This window comes from Biomphalaria glabrata, chromosome 4, assembly GCF_947242115.1.
Source record: "Biomphalaria glabrata chromosome 4, xgBioGlab47.1, whole genome shotgun sequence".
NCBI lineage: Eukaryota > Metazoa > Mollusca > Gastropoda > Planorbidae > Biomphalaria > Biomphalaria glabrata.
In genome coordinates this window covers 40793264-40813027 of record NC_074714.1, presented here as the reverse complement: position 1 = coordinate 40813027, position 19764 = coordinate 40793264, and the positions used below count along the sequence as shown (strand labels likewise).

General features: G+C 33.2%; 1 protein-coding gene across 3 annotated transcripts in view; it reads right to left on the bottom strand.

The window, feature by feature from the left end:
- LOC106070666 (uncharacterized) overlaps window positions 1-13738 on the bottom strand; it is a 42688-nt gene extending 28950 nt beyond the window's left edge. The window contains exons 1-17 of one of the 3 annotated variants that reach the window (XM_056027115.1): window positions 13518-13738; window positions 11848-12070; window positions 11474-11546; window positions 11085-11195; window positions 10568-10692; window positions 9791-9977; window positions 9148-9216; window positions 8025-8241; window positions 7097-7209; window positions 6545-6670; window positions 4714-4908; window positions 4085-4218; window positions 3054-3193; window positions 2523-2629; window positions 1750-1847; window positions 1491-1592; window positions 954-1091 (exon numbers count right to left, since the gene is read on the bottom strand). In XM_056027115.1, coding sequence (XP_055883090.1) covers window positions 954-1091; window positions 1491-1592; window positions 1750-1847; window positions 2523-2629; window positions 3054-3193; window positions 4085-4218; window positions 4714-4908; window positions 6545-6670; window positions 7097-7209; window positions 8025-8241; window positions 9148-9216; window positions 9791-9977; window positions 10568-10692; window positions 11085-11195; window positions 11474-11546; window positions 11848-12002 — 2090 coding nt within the window. In that variant the 5' untranslated portion in view covers window positions 12003-12070; window positions 13518-13738. The remainder of the gene's footprint in view (window positions 1-953; window positions 1092-1490; window positions 1593-1749; window positions 1848-2522; window positions 2630-3053; window positions 3194-4084; window positions 4219-4713; window positions 4909-6544; window positions 6671-7096; window positions 7210-8024; window positions 8242-9147; window positions 9217-9790; window positions 9978-10567; window positions 10693-11084; window positions 11196-11473; window positions 11547-11847; window positions 12071-13517) is intronic. The other 2 variants (XM_056027116.1, XM_056027114.1) reach the window with 2 other exon arrangements.
- Window positions 13739-19764: the final 6026 nt, after the last annotated feature.

Here is a 19764-nt window from a genome sequence, read left to right as displayed (position 1 = left end):
GCACGGAAGTTCCATCAAACTTTTTTGAGATAGAAGATGAAAAGTTTGACTGGCTAGTTGAGTGGTATGCGCTCTTAATGATGGTCCTGGGTTGAGCTCTGAGCACCACCAACCCCTGCCATCGAGAAAGAGGTTTGGTTAGAACATAGTTATCTTCATTTCTGAAGGAACATCCAAAACTTATTAACTTTTAAATCTACAGAGAACAATCAACAAGTAATGATAATTATGCAAGTTTTTATTAAAGATTAAAACAGCATTATCTAAATTATAAATTGATATTGGCAGAGCTATTTCAATCATTATTAAAACAACGACATAGCTAGATGATGTCCTTTTTTTTTTACTAATTGATGACACATTTTTTTTTGACACAGCCATTCAATGCATCATGAAACAAGCAAAATACAAAAAAATCCTTTTTAAAAAACACAAAGCTTATCTAAGGGAAAGAACTTTGCCAGTACAACTATATCTTTCAAAATAGTATAAGTTATTTCCCTTATTCACTCTCAACCAAAGTAATTAATTACCAGTAATTCATTGACTAATTGGTTAATTTTGAATTGATTCCTATTTTGTTACATACAATAAATAGTTGTTTAAAGTTCAACTTGCTCTGACGGAGGGATGGAGAAATAACCTATTCAATTATATAAGGGGATGAAACCCTACATATTTAGCAGTGTCTATGAATATTGAAGAATTAATTTCCTTTGATGGTATCAAGTAAAATAATTAATTACCAGTAAATAATTGAATAACTGTTAATTTTTTTGTTATTAATTCATGTCTTGTCAATGCCAATGAATAATTGTGTAAAGGTTCAACTTGAAGAAGAATGGGTGTGTGAGAAATAACGTGTACAAGCTTTTTACCAGACAGACAGACTGAGTGAGTTGATAGAAGCTTTGTAATGACACAGGGTGTTCTATATGTTCATTAGCACTGACCTAAAATCTTCCAGAGCCTTGTCATACATGATATAATGACCTTTCTGATCAAGGACAAGAACTCGTCCATCTTCCAAAGAGTAGAAGTCATCATGATTTTCTACCTCAGAGAACTCAATAAACTCAGACTCACTCATTCTAAACAAAAAAAAAAAAGAGAAAATAACCAAAGCTTTCTCATTTTGTGTCAAACTTATTGGACCATCAAGCTAGACAATATTGTATCAAATAATGAAAAATGGTTTTCTAGGTGTAGTGCACATTCACATTTGTTGAATGTAAAAAATAAAATACATGCAAACTTAATTGAAATGGTTTTTTTTTAGTGTTAAGAAACTAATAATTCTCATAGTAGATTCCAATAATTTATCGAGATCAATATTTCAACTGGCTTTGATGGCATCATATTAAACTCTTAAAATAAATAGTTACGCCTCATGAAAGTGTTCATTAAATTTTATTTTCACAAATTTTACTTATAACAATGTCTCCAAAAAGTCTTACTTAAATAAAAATATGTCTGACAAAAAGTCTTACTTGAAGTCTACTGGAGTGTTATAAAGGTATGTATGAGATCCAAGAACTCTGCCTCCACCACGACTTCCATTCAGCTCAGTGCCATATCTATGATTGGGAGAGCTAACAGGGATGAAAAATTCAAAGATAACATATACCGCAATTCAGAACATTGTCATGTTACAATGACTATGTTTTGAGTGTAATTATTAATGGAGAAACAAAAGGTGACAACTAATTAATGGCAGAACTTTAAAGAAAAAAAAATCTTAAAATATACATGTTCTGTTTCAGTTGTCCATCATCTGAGATCAAGCCCATGTCATTGATAGTCAGAGTCCTCTCTATAGAGCGGAAATAATTCAGCACTGACAAACACTGAGGAGATTAACAATATGAAGTGGATAAATATAGCTGCTGCACTATAACCACATGCAAAATATTAAAAAATCCTTTAAAAACAAAAAACAAAGCTTATTAATGGGAAATAACAATGTACTTACAACTATATCTCTCAATAATGTCAAAGTTATTTCTCTTGTTCAGTATGATATAAAATAATAACACGCTCAACTATCTAAGGGGACTAAATCCTATATATTTAGCAGTATCTGTGAATACTGAAGGATTAATTTCCCTTGTTGGCATCAAACAAAAAAAAATATTATTTGCCAGTAATTAATTGACTAATTGGTTATTTTTTTTTTTATTGATTCATTTCTTGTCTATCCCAATGAATATTTATGCAAAGTTTAAACTTGATCCGAGAATGGGTGTCGAAGAAATAATGTGTACAAACATTTAAACAGACAGAAAGAATAAGTGAGTTGATATATGCTTTGTAAAAATGAAACTTTTTTCTTATCAAAATATGAGCTTGCTATATTGCTTTTTTTTAATGTTTAAAAATTTAAAGCAATTATTTTTAATAATTGATTGCTCAAAATTTACTTGTCAATATTTCATAAGTTTAAAAACTAATGTGTAAAATTGTTTGCAAAACTAAAGTTAAAAACTGTTAAATTAAAAAAAAAAAAAAAACAGGGAGCTAACTGTTTGTTGCAGGTCTCTGACACGAAGATGTCTCAAGTGGAGAAAAGACAGAAATGAGCCTTGAATTGTGGACAAGTCTGAGTCATCCTGCTCTCCATCATCTAGACCTGATGAAAATTGTTATTACAAATGTTACATTCTTAAATGTGCAGAGTATTAAACATAGTTTATTATACCAGATAAAGAAGAAACCGGGTGAAACAAAAATTTAGAAAAAATATTAAAAGGATTGAAAGGGCTGGCAAGATCTTTCTTCAGGTAATAGTACCAGAAAAAAGACAGAGGAATGGAGAAAGATCCTTGTGGTGTCACAACAGTTCAATAGTCTAAGGGATAAGGTAAATGGAATAATAATAATAAATCCTTTGAACTTGAGCTTGTCACCAATCGGTCAGGAAAATTCAACTAGGAAATAAAACCAAAATGATTGCCATAAAAGATTTTAATTTTCACAATTGGAAAACTAGTACATGTTAATGACATTCTCCTATTTCTTTATAAATAAATGATCATGCCAATGAAGAACTTTACCTAGCATTTGAACTGTGCTAGAATAGTCATAACTGTTTCTGTGTTTGGATGCACTAGAACTACGCCTGGCCGACAGATTGATGTTCTCCACATCTTTCTCATCAAAGTCAGGCATACCAGAGCCAGAAGCAGATTCTGTACTATAAACCAGAGAAAATATGAATTACTATTTCTTCAAAATAAAAATTCACTCAATCTTGAAAAATTTTAAATATCAATAGACAAAAAGAATATAACTATCAAGTAGTTTAGTATAACAAAAAGGACTGTGAGCACGACTTTAAAAGTTATCTCATTTTTTTAAATAGAATATATATACTTAATTACAAATTGAGAGCATAGAGCCACCACAGAAGCAACATATTGTTAGTGACAGACACATGACTGATTCCCATATGTAGTAAATGTTTATAATCAATGATTCAATGTTTTTGATTTGGTCAATCTTAGTTTAACTTTGTAGCATGAGAACTGTGCATCAGGAAACATAGGAAGAGATATGTACAAAGAAATGACCAGGCCAAACAAACTGGACAGTATGAACTTCTTCCCCTGCAAAGAGCACCAACAGGACACACACCTTTCAATTACCACCTTAACAAAAAATACCACACACAGTTACTCCTCTGTAGATACTGCCCCACCCTTATGAAACCGTAAACCATATCCTCTTTGAATGCCCCATCTAAATCCACCTTTGACAGACCCTCCTTCCACTACAGCCCAACATAACCAACACTCTGTATGACTGTGCTGAACAACTGAAGAAAACAGCACACTATTTATCCTTAGCACAGTCTGCAAAAGAGCTTACAGATTAGCAGCAAAGAAATGGCTAGAAAAAGAAGAAGTATGTCTACCATCTTCAAACTCAAATTTATGCAAAGTAATTCACCAGCACAGTTATACTATTTCTAGAACAGGTTACACTTCTAGCAACCAGCAAATGAACACACCACAGTGGCATATGGCAAATTAATTGTTCGAAATAGTTTAGAAACTGTATAAATGTATTCTCTGTTTAAGCTTACGTTGTAAATAAGTCAGGACTGGAATAAATTTTCCTCCACAAACTTGCAGTGTTTCGAGATGATTGATGTGTTGGTGTTCCAGTAAGTGGGACTTTCAGCAGTGCAGCATGTTTCTTCAGTGCATCTTGGACTTTCTGAAATCAAGTGAAAGAAAAAGTTTAGTCTTAATATTTGAAACTTTGTTTTATAAACAATGAATAAATATTCTACAATATAATAATGGCAATTACAAATTACAATATAATAATAGCAGATTTATTGGTATGTACCCAATTAACCAAAACAGCAGCACACAATTTTTTTGTTTTTGTTTTTAGTGTGTAATTATCCACTGAATTAACACATCATATTGTAAATATAATTTTAATTTAATTTGAACAACTCTACATCACTGTATGTGGTGGCAGTATGCAGGCTGGACTGTCGTTTAATCACCTCAATTGTCCTGGGTTTATACCCAGCCTGTTGTCATCTTCGTCATTCTACAGAAGGTTTGGACTAGAATGTAGATTATCTTCAACATTCGAAACATAGAAAAAATTTAACAAACATTTCTACTTCATTCCTTTAGCTAATCTCTATGACATAGCACTTGACTGCCTTTGTAAATATTTTGTGACATATGTTACCTCAACACTCTTGGCATGTATAAAGTGCGTTGTGACTTCCAGCAGCTCATCAACATATTTTCTCAGATGAAGAGTGGACCACATCTTCTCTTGTTGAAGATCTTTTTCCGGAATTAGATTTATAAACTCACACCAGGTGGCTTCTTTTTTTAAGGTGTTTGCTGCACTCATAGGTTCAGAGTTCTCTGCACTTGTCTATACAAAACAGTTTGAATAAAATTCTAAATTTGTTAAAATATAAAATAAATAGCAGAAACAAAAAGAAACATAGGAAACTGAAGACTAAACCATGGCCAATGTCTAAAATTTCTAATTTAAAAAATTGGAATGTAAAATAACACAATGTAAAAAAAAAAAAAACTGCAACTGTAAATATTATTTTAGAAAGAAAAAACTTCAGTAATGCAAAGCACACAAAATAAATGGATGTCATCTTAAAGTGCAAATAAGACTTTGTTGTTTTTGTGTTTCTCACTGCCCTTATGAAATTGGAGTAGTTTACTTATTCCAGACATTACATGAATCCGTACAACTCGCTGTTTATGTGGTCTTACATCTTTAATTTTGATAGGCCTATTTAATATGAAACTAGCATGCTATATAATGTGCCAGTCCATGTTCCAATGATTCTGACACGATTTCCTTCCATTTAGCTATCTTTTTATTTAAGAAAAACGAATTTCAAATTTGCAAGTCAGGCTGTTGTTTTTTCCTATGTTACCAGGATGACTTTACCTCTTCCTAGGGTTAAGACTATATTTTTTGGTTGGCTAAGTCTATGCTAATGAGCCCGGCAATATTTATTCTGTTTTTGGAGCTGATTTATTTGATTCATAAACCAAGTTGTTTGATTCCATACAAAAAAAAATTAATAGGGTATTTGTATTAAATTACGATTTTCTAACCAAAATTTATTTCAAACAGCCAGTTTTGGAAATCAATGTTAATGATCTTATATTATATTTGTTTGTTTGTTGTTGTTTTTTTAAAGAGAATAAATGGGCAAATATTTGGAGTGAGCTTGATAGATTGAATGAAGTTAAATGCCTAGATCTAGACCTACTAAATAGATCTAGATTTAGAGAGAGAGAGGATTCAGCTATTTAGGCAAGAATGGCCATCCTAGCCTGTACTATACTACAAAAGATCATCTGTATTAGAAATTTATTAAATAAATAAACAAAAAACATAAACATTAACACACATCTAATCATGAAAACATAAAATAAGTCTAAATGTCTGTGTAGAAGTCACTATACCAGCAGTGACCTAATTTTGGTAGAATAAGTGTGTTCATATTTTTATTTTTTGTGTTCGTATTTACATGATTTGAAAACAACTTAATGATTTCATGTGAGGGGCTATGCCTGGGGATCTTAAAATTTATGGATGACAAAATATAGAGACTGTTTGAAATAAATTTTGGTGTTTGGAATCAAATAATGTGTGACAAAATTTGTTTGAATTAAATGAAAACACATGGCCTCTTTGACTTTAAATATAATTAAAAATATAGGTTAGGGGTACAAATATAAGTAGTCATCCTTACTCTCCTTAAACTAAAAAAGATTTTGTTACTTCATTTTCTTTTCTATGTCAAACCATTATGAAATAATGCGCTGTCAAAGTCCAACTTTGATTTTTTGGCCTATAGGTGTTTGAATAGCATAAACTACTCCAGTTAGAAATAAGTCCTTTAACTTTTTTTTTAGCAGGCTTTTAAAAAAAAACACAAAGCTTTTTCTTAGGCTGGACAAAGTCTTTAGTACTTTGAACTAAAGTTAAAAATTTATGTACCACTTCATTTCAGTATAACTACAACAATATCTACCTCATATAAGTCATACATCTTGAACAACTTGAGTTGCTCCTGCTTCATGAAAACTTGTTTAAACTTTCGATTCACTGCACCAAATAACTCCATCTCATCAGCACTGTTGTGGACATTGTTAAGGTCCTGGACAAAGTATGATAAGCAATAATTAGTAAGAAATTTGAAGACATTTTTAAGGAGGAGATTAAAGACTGATGAGTGATAGTGTAATAAGTAAGAAATTCTGAGACATTGGTGGTGATAGATAGTGATAGCCAGTAGATAGTGGTGAAAAATAAATTTAACAATGTCACAATATAGTGCTGTATATATCAGCATATGATTGAAAATGTGCTTCAGATTATAAAAAGTGAAACAAAACAAAAATTTAATTTGTAGTAAGAACTTTGTGCAATAAAAGTGATGCAACACGAACTCTAGCTTGTACTCACTAAATCCTTGCTATTCCCACAGAAGCCTAAATAAATTTGATTGACATCAGTAAAAATAAAGAAAACAACAACAAACTATATCAACTATTTTTAGTTTGAAATACAGTGTAGCACTTACAATGGAAATACCATAGACATTTATAAGAAATAACAGTTGCTGCTTGAAGGACTCAAGCTCCATGGAGTGTACAGGCAAACCAAGAGATCTGTCATCAGAAACCAGAGCTCCACCTGCAAAAGATAAATGACAGGCAAGATGTGATATTTTGAGAATAACTTCTGCTGCTGGTGAATGTGGAGACCAAGGGTAGAATGCTTTACCAACTAGATCAAGATCCATGAGGAAACTTACATTTTAAAATGTCTATTATATTATTATCAGACACTTTTACCCACATTATAAAGTACCTGATATCTTTTAAGGAATAAAGAATAAAGCCTGTTGGGAAAGTACAGTTAACATAAGGCCTTGATAAATGTTGGTCATATTTTATATCATTAACCTCATGGACCACTAAGTCTTAAAATGGGCTTTTATAAAAAAAATAAAAATGAACTTAACTAATTCTAAATAATAATATTAAAAAAATAAATATTTTAGAATATTTGAATCAATCTTTTGGCAAAACTTTTCCAAGATATTATCCATTTATCAAAAAATATAAGTTGAAATGAACAGGTGCAAGTAAACAAAAAAAAAATTAAAAACCCCTTAAGATAACGGAGGGGAAAGAGTTATCCTAGGAATAGAAGGCATATCATTCTAGCCAATGTATAAAGCCATTTCTTTATGTTATCTTCAAAATATAATCATTCTACCTCAAGGCTTTGTTATATTCTAAGTATGCTTAATTTGGTGTTTTTATTTTTCCACTTAAATCTAGGCCAATCTAGGATAATTTAATCTAGGGTAAATAAAAAAAAAAGTCAAACATTTACAATATAGCCACTATACTATTTTTTAAAGTAAACAAAATAAATATCAGAGGATTGCTAGGTATTAGCTTTAATCATGATTGTAAACCGTTTTATGATTAAAATACTACCTGTTGCAGCTATAGCAAAAGCATGGGCAGATGAGGGAAGAGGGCTTGATGTTAAAAGTGTCATGTTGTTGTTGCTGGTGGAACTTGGTGATGGATCAAGAGACACAATGCTGTGCCCAGAAATGACAGACATGGGCCTGGAACTGGTGGATAAAATGTTGGCAAACATGTCGTCCTGGTACCTGGAGGCCATTTTAGATCCAGGCATTGACTCATCCTGATTTTGAAAAACGTTAATAAAATGTCAATGAAGATTTTGAGATTCATCACTCCTACATATGATTTATATTTATGCATACATGTCAAACACCTGTTGTTGTTTTTTTTAAAGTGGCTTTTAAACTCTAGGCAGAAGTACTCCATAGCTTCTGGTCATCTTTGTGGTTGATTTGACCCTCTAAGTAGTAATAACAAAGTAGCAAGATGCAAGACTTGGAAGTGTAAGCTAATAACATATTATCTGTTAGCAAAAATATTTATTCCCTTATGATTGACATTTATATACAGAACAACGTTAGTCCTCAGTGTGTATATTCAATTGGTTCATTTGACAAAAGTGATATCTTATTGCTACGATAGTAAAACTTTCTCAGTAGAGTTTCAATCTACAATTGATAGAAACTAGATTTACAAATGGGTATATGTAAAGAAGAATAATCTTATCTCTTGGAAAAAATGTTAATTTGTTTATGTGTTTTATATACTAAAGACGTTCCTACAGAGTGGAAAATAATCTACATCCTACAACAGTAATCTACAACAGTAAAGCCCACAGACTGCACAACAAAGCAGCTTGCCTGGTCTGTAATTTATTAATTATGATATAATGCTTCCTTTTCTTTTTTGAAGGAACACCTGTAATTGATAATTTCTAAATCTTATTTCTATTTTAGATGAGACCAATTTTAAACCACCTGTGACACCCAGTAGTTTTTTGTTAGATTTATCAGTAATTGACATCTACTAAGTACCATAAGATTCAAATTGAATCCCTCTTGACTCCCATAGGATCTGATGGAATTTTTGCAGTTTACTGCAACTTACTGACTTTAAATCTTTCTGCAAACTATCAAAAATTGAAGCCACATATTTACATATAGCTTAAGTTAGAGAAACAGCTTACATTTTCTGTGGTTCTTGAATCAGAAGGAGCAAGCTCTTCCTTGTGACTTACTGGCAACCATTGTAAAACCTGGAACAGTAAAAAAACAATGATGGCATGTCTAGCCCTTTTGTATAAAAGAACTTCAAATGATGGTTTCAAGCTATAGCTCATACCTGAATCAGATGTCCTTAAGGTCTGAGAACTTCCGGTTCCCTTTTTATGGACCTTTTGACCAAGGAAAGGCTTTTATCCATGGCTAGGATGAGATATCGGCTCTTCACCAATCTCTCTGTCCAAAGTTCCGCCTTATCAAAGTGATCATGTATTCACACCCAGTGTGTCGCTGGTCATGACCCCCCCACAATCGCTAGATCCTACATGTGGTAGCCAGCTGAGAGCTATGTGCGCTACTGTACTTAGCCTATCCGACTCCCTTGGCGGATGTTTCCACGGAGGCGCCACGCTGAGGCGATGGTAGCTGGAATTTCCTCCGAGCTCATACCAAAGACTTTTGGCCCAATTTAGCCAAGCAATTTATCACCCAATTTAGCCAAGCAATTTATCACCCAATTTAGCCAAGCAAATTTATCAAATAGACAACCAAGTCAAAATGACTGTGATCTTAATATTTTACTTTTCTGAACAAAGCATTCTCGCATACCTTAAGATACTGGTTGAACTTTTTCATAGAGTGCAGGTGACACACTAGCCAACGCAGGTAAATGATCAGGTCTTCCATGTTCAATGAAGTAATGCCCGACTCTGGACGGTCAAGCATCAATGCTTCCCTTGCAGGTGCAAGCCTTTGAGCTCTTTGTACACAGTCTTTATACTCTTTGAGCAGTTGTCTGATTAAAATAGATAAAGTCTAGTAAGTGTAGAAAGTAAATGTATCCCTTTTTATAGGGAATAGATGATGTAAAGGTAGATGAACTATTTCTAACGTCTGTATTATATAAGATAAGATTAGAGTTATATGGACTCAGGAGTACCCTAAAAATCCATGAAATTCAAAATATCAGTCTTCACTGACATTGGAACCTGAGGCTCAAATGCTTTACCACTCAGCCATAACAACCCTTAATGTCTATAAGTACTCCAATATATTGACTTTGCAATTGATGTTTCAAACATGTTTTTACTAAATAATTAAATAAAACACATGGCCACCTAATACTCCTTTGAATGTTTTAAATGTTTTCATAAAAAAGAAACTAGAACTCTGCCTAACAAAAAAGAAAATTATATATATATATATATAATACATTCAAAATAAAAAAAATAATTAAAAGCATAAAGAATATAACATAGATTACATGTAATAATTTTTTTTTTATTTCATCAAGAGATATTATAACATATAAAGCAAATAAAATAGTCCCATTAGTAAGACTAATTAAGTTGTATGATAAATAACATTCTTATAAACTAAACTTACGTTAGTCGCTGACTATAAAATGGGTAAAGGCTCTCAATGGTATTTGTGTGTTCACAGAATCTTTTCCAGCGAAGCATTAAGAGATACCTTAGATGTATCAAATGTTGTGTGCGCTCAGTGAAGTACTATCACATGGAAGATGAAGAAACAAGTGAACCGTGAAACATTCAACACAAATAAGTGAACCAAGAAACATTCAACATAAGTTAGAAAAGTAAGAAAATAATATATAAAATTCGTTATATTCTGAGAAATATTATTACATCATGATAGTGTTTCCCAAACTTTTTCCATAAAGGAACACTTTGCACATTCTGATTATTTAGTGGAACACTTTTCTTTTTTTTTTTTTAAAGAAAGATTAATTCACGTCGTAGCCTACCAGTTAATTTTTCCAGTAGTTCGTGGAACACCTATCCAGGCCTCATGCGATACTAGGGTTCTGCAGAACACAGTTTGAGAAACACTGCACTATGAAATAAAAATGTTTCAAAATGTTTCACAATAAAAGAGCTACCTGGTGTGCCAACAATGGGAGACTACTGGTCGTGTATTCCTTGGTCAGAGCTAGCTCCATCTCTACCCTCATTTCTTCAGCTTGTAATCTAACAGGCTGTGCTTCACTTACCTAAAATGGAGATTCATTTATTCTTATTTATATTGTATAAATAGAGAATAATTATTCTTAGTTATTCTCTATAAATACAGAATAATTTTTAATTAGTTATAATTTATAAATAGAGAATCATGTATCCTTAGTTATATTATATTAATAGAGAATCATTTATTGTTAATTATAACTTGTGAAAAGGAGAATCATTTATTCTTAGGCAAGTGCAATGCTATATGTATGTTTTGTTTATTTTTGTTTATTTTGCTGAAGAAGTCTAGTGATTGGGCAGGCACCTCTAGAATTCGATGAATAACACTTTTTCTTTCTTGTTTAAAATGTTCTTTACCCTCAGGTATTGGCACTGAACTGAAAATCAATATAAAATGCAATGCATATAAAATTAGAAAAAAATATATATTGTTGAACAGTAGACATTATTTTAAATTAAGTAAATAACTATCTTTCAAATTAAAAATACAAAGGTCAAGCAAGTAAAAGAAAAGATTTTTTTTTTAATTTTAATGTTGATGAAGAGTAATCAGGGTTGGTTTCTAAAATTACTGCTGACTTAGCACCATTAGTTTAATGTGTGTATTATCTAAACTGTTTCAGGATCCACTTCATACAAAAGCTCTTAGCAAATTGCAAAAGAGATCAAACTACTGACCTTGTAGTTTTGGGAGGCAAATCAACTTCCTCCAACTCTGTACGAAGTTCCAAGAGCTCTTGCGCAAGCTCTTTTTCCATGTCTCTAACTTTCTCACTAACTCCTACTTGATAGACATCTGTTAGGCGTAGCGTTTCCATTGACATCGTTGACATTGTTGCTTTGATGGATTTACTAATTTTTTTTTTTAAATGTAGTCTATATTGTATATTAACAAAGATTCCTAATCACACAGAATAAAAAAAAAATTAAATAACCAAGCAGAAGGTTCTATTTTTGTAGACCAGTATGGTAAGTTAATTTTTTAGTTCATAGATACTGATATACTATTTAAAAAGGAATCTTATAACTAAAATCTCTTGCAGCTTGGTAATAAAATTAGAAAAGTGCTTGGCTTTCAAGCTGAGGGGTCACAAGTTCAAATCCTGGTGAAGACTGGGAAATTGAAATTCAGGACTTTTTGAATGTCTTTGAGTATGGCCAACCCTCATGGGTACCTGACATTAGTTGGGAACAGAAAAGGATATTGGGTGTACCGAAAATTTATCATTGTACTAGCCACATGACACCCTAGCTAATCTTCAGCCACAGAAACAAATGAACTATAGGCTACATGGGCAACAGGGTCTATAACTTTAAATCTATTATAATAATTTTAATAATTTCCAGTGAATTTTAGAATTAGCAGATTTCACAGCTAAGGTTCTACAAAAACCAAAGTTGAGAACTTCCAAATCCAAAATTTATTTTATTTGGTCAAGGATGAGACATTAAAAAAAAAAATAAACTATACTAAAAGAGATCTAGATCTAGATAGATCTATAGTATATATAGTATAGATCTAGATTTTATCTAAAATTTGATGAAAACAAAATTAAATGACACTTTGACAGACATCATCTAGATCTTTGAAAAAGTAAAATGCACAGATCTATATTCTATTATCTATTTATGATTATGATGATTATCATTGACTTTCAAAAATCATAAAACTATGTTACTTTTTACAAGATCTAATTTAGATTAATTTAGAATAGAATGTTACATTTAAATATGTAGACCTAATCCTATACTCTAGTATCATCATCATAGTATAACAACTTATAATGTCTTATATATAGAATTCTAGTACGCTAAACATAAATTAAGTTAGATCTAGAAAAAAGAAATTTAAATAGGTCTAAAATATATATATTAATATATTAAAATATATACAAATTCAAATATATAAAGTAAAATAAAGTTATATAGAAAATCTAGTTATAGATCCCCTATATTCTATATATACTTATATAGTATAGATGTCTAGTAGGTAAGATCGTATAGTATTCTAATTCTATATTAAATATATTTCTAATCTATTATTTCTAGTTGTCTAACTTCGAATCTATACTCATAGACTCATACTCACTGTACTTCTAAGTTCTATTATTTAAACTATTAGTTATAGATCTAGATTACAATTAAATTGAGTAATAACAAATGATCAAATGATTATGATAATGATACACATATGATACATAGACTTGATAGACTATCAGTGACTATCACTATTGACTATTCAATATAGACATTAAGATTAAGACATACATAGATGATAGAATAGAGTGATACTGATAGACCTTTGGCCTTTATTTTTATTTATATTAAAGTAAATTATAGACGCGTACTCGTAGATTTATGATTTAGATTTACTATTTTAAGACTCCATCAATCGGGAACAATCAGTAAGCGTAATGATCTAGATCTATATATTAGATCTAGATCTATATTATTCTATATCTTTAGATCTACTGATCTAGATCATTTATTGTTTAGAGTAATTAGAGTTAAATTTTCTGTAATATTTTCATTTTCTCCCGGTATGTTGAATAGTCTCCCCTTGTCGCACGGCAACAAAGTATTATTTAGTCTTCTTTTAAAAGAGCTACAAATATAAATATCACTGATATATATTTAAATTAAAAGTAACATTAACATTGAAAATGTTATATTTGTTGTTTTACATAGCCTAACAGTAACATAAATGAGAAGAGGGGGTAAAAGAACTATATCTAGAAAGACCTTTTTAAAAAATAAATTAGATAAAGATAAAGCTAATAAAGATTTTTATTTACATAATAGTTAAAATGCATATATTGATACAACTTGCGACTTACAGGCCTATGCAGCATACACTTTCGGTTACAAGACACCAGCTGTATTTCGCATGCAAAAAAAAAAGAGGACTTATGAAAGGCCTAGGAATGGCATAGTCTTTCAAAGGAGGACAAAGAGAGAGAGAGACAATTAATATACTGTTATGACTTTGCCATGCGCACCGCCATCCAAGATAGTGCAGAAAGAAGGTGCGCACTATCTGTGACTAAACGAGTCGGATGTTGACATTAGTAGACTAACGATTTCCGCCCAAGTAGAAAGCCAATATGGAGATGTTGTACTCAAGGCAGATGCCCCTTTGTGTTTGTCATGTCTCAGTGTAAATAAACGTCAATGTCCTCGTTGAGTTGCCTCACTTAAGTTATTACAATTGGTGTCAGAAGTGGGATTATAGGCAACTCAACGAGAGGAGGTAGGCTGTGATTACAATGACATATTTGAAGCTTTTACATCAGCTCTCAATTAAAGAGCTAAGACAAGAGCTTCAGTACCGAGGTTTAAGACCCGTCGGTAGCAGAGAAACGCTCACGGCTCGTCTCCTGCAAGCCTTGATCGAGGAAGAAGAAGATCCAGAAACCTACCAATTTGAAGTTGAACCTGGGATTGTTGAGTTCATTGGCGAGTACCAGGACTTTAGGGAGGCATTTATTGAACAATTGAACATGATTAGGAATATGATGAGGAGCATGATGTGTAACAAAGTAGATGAAAGTGTGTTGCAAGTAGAAGGCCAAATAGACCAAAGTGATAACATAGTGTCGCAAGCAGAGGGAGGAATAAACTCGTTAGGGAAGGAGCAGTTGCCTGGTCAGGACTGTGGCTGCACAAACAGTGGTGATGAAGGCGCTGGGGATTGGAGCGCCGTCTGTGACTGTGTTGTGGGCAAGTCTGGCGGGGGTGACTTTCAAGGCGAGAAACGTGACGACGATTGCTGCGACGATCTGAACGGTATGTTTCAAATCGAAAGGAAAGAAACAAGAGAAGTCTGTTATGTGCCTGAGTGTTTGTTCCTGTTGCACCTGTTACCAGTATCTCGGTGAGCCGGACAGATCAAGACAACGTTGGGTCTGCGTCCAAGGTGGCTGCTATGGACCTTAAAGACCTCTGTTTATCTGTCAGTACCTTTGGCGAGAATTCAGACCATGAAAGCCTGAAGACAGTTTCTGATTCCTTGCCTTGGATGTCGTCGGGTGAAATTACGAATACGGGCCCCAACAATGGCCGAGACAGAAACAACGAATTGGACTTTGGCAGCTGCATAAGAAAGAACTTGATGCTTGGCAACTGCATCCAGGCGATTGACTTGAACTGTATATGCGGCGTCCTGCGGGGACAGTGCCCATGCCAAGAAACCCAGCTACAAGATCTGAACTTGACAGAAATGTGTACTTCTGCCCACATCAGTGAGAATGACTTGAACGATGGTGAATTAATTCTAGCAGAACCTGATGCAGTGATGGATGAACATTTGCTTATGGAACATTACAAGTGCATACCTTACAGATGAGGCTGAGAAAGAGTATGTGTTTGAAACCATGGCTACCTGAGGGCCTACAACTGTGTCACGAGACGTCCATGGAAAACGTCCGCTGACTTGGCGTCTTAAAACAGCGGCCCTGGAAACTACAGTGATCGCCACAACCTCCATTTGTGTTAAGTGGCTGGCATCAGAGACTATCGTCATGAAGTCAAAGCAGCGACCACGACATCGTCTCAAGCGTAGACTGGCCAACTGGAAGAAGAGGAAGCGACGGCCGCGGAATACTGTGCAGATGGCCTCGTGGGCAACAGACACCCTACCGTCTGTGGTTCCCACTGATCGACCTCCACCTGAACTGTCAAACCTCAGCTGCAGTGTTTCTTTTCGGGACGAAAAGTGCTAAGACGGGGGCAATGTTATGACTTTGCCATGCGCACCGCCATCCAAGATAGTGCAGAAAGAAGGTGCGCACTATCTGTGACTAAACGAGTCGGATGTTGACATTAGTAGACTATTAACGATTTCCGCCCAAGTAGAAAGCCAATATGGAGATGTTGTACTCAAGGCAGATGCCCCTTAGTGTTTGTCATGTCTCAGTGTAAATAAACGTCAGTGTCCTCGTTGAGTTGCCTCACTTAAGTTATTACAATACTAAACTTTAAAACTATGATTACAATTCCATCAGCCAGTAAATCAACGGCTGCAAATCAACCAAATTAACTAACCTATCATAGTGTTCAGACAAAACTAAGCCTTTGCAGTATTTTACTAATTTGCTCAAACATACAGGCATGGAACAACATTTTCTTTGCATTTTACTTTATGAGAAGAACGCCTCTCACTGCATAAATGGGAAGGTCTATTTCTCTCTTTTGTTTATTGTGTACTGACCAGCTAAAATGCTTTTTCAAAAGAATAATTCGGAAATTGTGAATAACTCTGGGTTTTATTAGAACAGCTTTGCTTATAAGAACACCTCTGTTCATGAAGGAGGTTGTCAAGTCCTCTTTCTGCTTTGCTAAACAATCAGGCTGCAGAAGGCATAATGATTAAACAACTGTAGGGCCTATATATTTCAAATCAATACCCCATTCCTTTAATAACTGCAATAAATAATTAATGAATGAATTAAACAACATAGTAAAAGCCTAACATTTTCGGTCAATGTCTGCTGAATAGGGATGCAGCCTCAAAATGAAGGATAATTCCTCCTTTTGCCATAAGTTTGGTAACATTGGCCCAGTTCACAATATAAAAAAATTCAAAGCAGGTTTTGGGCTTTTACTTTAACTAATGGTTTCACTTGTCTTTAATATTATTTAACATTTCAGCAATAAAATATTGGTAAATACAAGCTACAACATGTAAGTTTCAGTACTTTAGAAAGCATCAAATAAATCAATTCCAACCAAATCCATTGCTTTATTTATTTTAGTCATTTTATTTAATTTGCTACTTCAAAAGCCTTAGGCATATGGTAAACTAGTTACAGAGTTGGCATAAACTGGAGCTACTAGGTCTTTTTATTTCCTCTGCATTTAAAAAAAAAATTAAAACTTGCCCTCCTCTTCAGTCAGATGTAAGTTTCCACCAATTTGTCCCTGGCAAGCATATAGTCTTTCTTTGCCATAGTTGAATCTGTCATAAAAACAAGATTCAATCTATTTATGAATGGCTATTTCCAATATTTTGTGGAAAATTTACATCCTTATTAGTATTCATCATTTGAGAAAGCCTTTCTAGATGGCTTTCTTACAGGTTTTGTAACACTTACTTTGTTTTTCATAAATGTAGGAGTCTCTTATTGTAAGAAATGCTAATTATATCATAAGCGAAATGTATACTACATTGTTCTCATTATCTAGACCTAGATTTATGTTGTATAACTAGAAAGCAGAAAGGAGTTTAGGAGTAAAAAAATATAACATAACAAAAATTTCTCTTTGCACTTACACTTGTCATTTAATTGGCTTAACACAATGTAGGCCTTATCAAGAAAACTATAGAGGCTCACCACAACAAGTTATTTAAAAAAATATTTGTTTTGCTTGACTGGCATGAAAAAAAAACAGCTAAAAACTAAAACTTTAAAGCCTCCAAAAAATATGAAAAAGGGCGGGGGGGGGGGGGACAAGTAACTAAGATAATCACATTTTTGGAAATTATATTTTTGGAACAAATAATTTTTGGCATCACCTGGATGATTTTTTTTTTTAATCTTGTTCTAATAGTTTTTTTTTTTTTATCTGAGTCAAATGGAAGATTTGAAAAGATCGCTTCTTCACCATTTTAATAATAATGAGATTAATCTTAACTGACGTAAAAGAAATCACCTGGCTGCAGCTGGCTTTATCAGAATGAGACAGCTGGAGGTCACTTAGGTCTACAAAGGCCCCAGAATACACATTTGAGACCAACTAAAATCTGCTGCCAAGGACAGACGTAGACTGTGAAAAGTAAATCGACCACCGTGGACAATTATGCACATGTGCTGGATGTGGCAAAATATGTAGGTTGCAGCTGGGGCTGCATAGCCACAGGAAATACTGCATTTTTCATTAATCTTAGGACTCAAAGACAAGCCTTATTATTAATCTTTATAAAGATTTTTTTTACTTCTCATTTGAACTGGAAATTTAAGATACTCATTTTGCTAATTTATGTTTGAAGCTACAATATTATATGCCAAATTAACATGTTTAACATGATCAAAACAACTTTCCAGCGACTGGCTAGATTTTAATTTTCTTCTTCTCATTATCTCTTCTCCGGTCTCTCCATATTGCAAGGATGCTGTCACTGTATCATTGGGGGAGAAAGATTAAGTAGCCTACACCTGGGCGTTTTCTACTAAAGAAAGTTAAATTTAATCGCGATAAATCAGTGATGCCCAAAATACACCCCGCAGGCCAGATTCGGTCCGCAACGTGGTTCCATCCAGCCCGCCGAAACCTAGGCAAAAAGTGTAATGTTGATGTTTTAAAAAACAACAACAGTTAAACAACATTTTGAAAAAATATGGGAATATTTACCAAAAAGAGACAAAAAAAAAAAAGAGTCTGGTAATGCTAGCTACATTCTTGCTCAAATTTTAAATAGAGAAATGAAGCTATTTTCTAACGATAAACTTCAAATGTATGTGCTAGTTCCATGGGTTTTTCAGAAAAATAGTTTCAGGTTAATTTCATTTCTTTTATATCTTTTCGGTCATATGGCCCACGACGTGAGTGTCAGAAATTAAAATGGTCCGCAGGTCAAATTAGGTTGGGCATCACTGCCATAAATGTTTCAAGGGGGAAAAAAGTGAAAAAGAAAAGGAAATAACAATGATAAAATACAATTGTTAAAAATTATACAATTATGACATGAGTTAATTTTGTATGTTATGTTTAACAAAGTGTTGGCTGAAACATTTGTATTTTATCTTCAAAGAATTTTTTACTTGAACTTGAGAATCATTTGTTTAAAAACTTAGAAAACAGTGCTACTGCAACACCATGCATATTGTTTGATGTGTGTGTGAGAGAGGTGAGATGGAAGAGGTGTCAGTCTTTGTTCCACATCCTACCAGCCTAGCAGGCCATCTGTTAATAACTAATGTTACAAACTATGGCTGCCTGGATTGTTATTTAGTGGTCTCAGTGGTCCCAGGTTCAAATCCTGCATGCTGTCATTCCCTATAGGAAGTTTGGGCTAGGATGTAATTATCTTCAAATCTAAAGGAGCATCAGAAACATGTAAAAAATTTTAACATTTTTACAAACACTAAAACGCCATGTCCATACACACAGTGAGAGGATAATAATAAGGCTTGTCTTCGAGTCCTAAGATTAATGAGGAATGTAGTATTTCCCGTGGCTACACAGCCCCCATTGAGATAATAAAGATCAATCAATAGCAGAGTGTTCAAATATCGATTACTGGATCTTTAGTGTTAGTGAAAATATTTATGCCTGAAGAATGTCTTCACTTGTTAAACAGTGACTATTGGTTGGCATCCTGATATTACTGTGCTAGTTACAAATTCAATAGATTCGATTAAAACATTTTTTTTTTAATCAAAGCAGTGTTCATATACATACACGCATCTGGTAAACATCTGAAAGTAAGGTTTCATGTTTTCCTTGATATATTAAGTATGATATAGCATTTTAAACCTTTTGATAGAATTTCATTAAACAATTAAAATATGTTTAGTCGAAATGAAAAAAAAAGATAGCCTAGATCTATTGATTCATTGTGAATAATATGTTCCAATATTTGGCCACTGTCGTTTA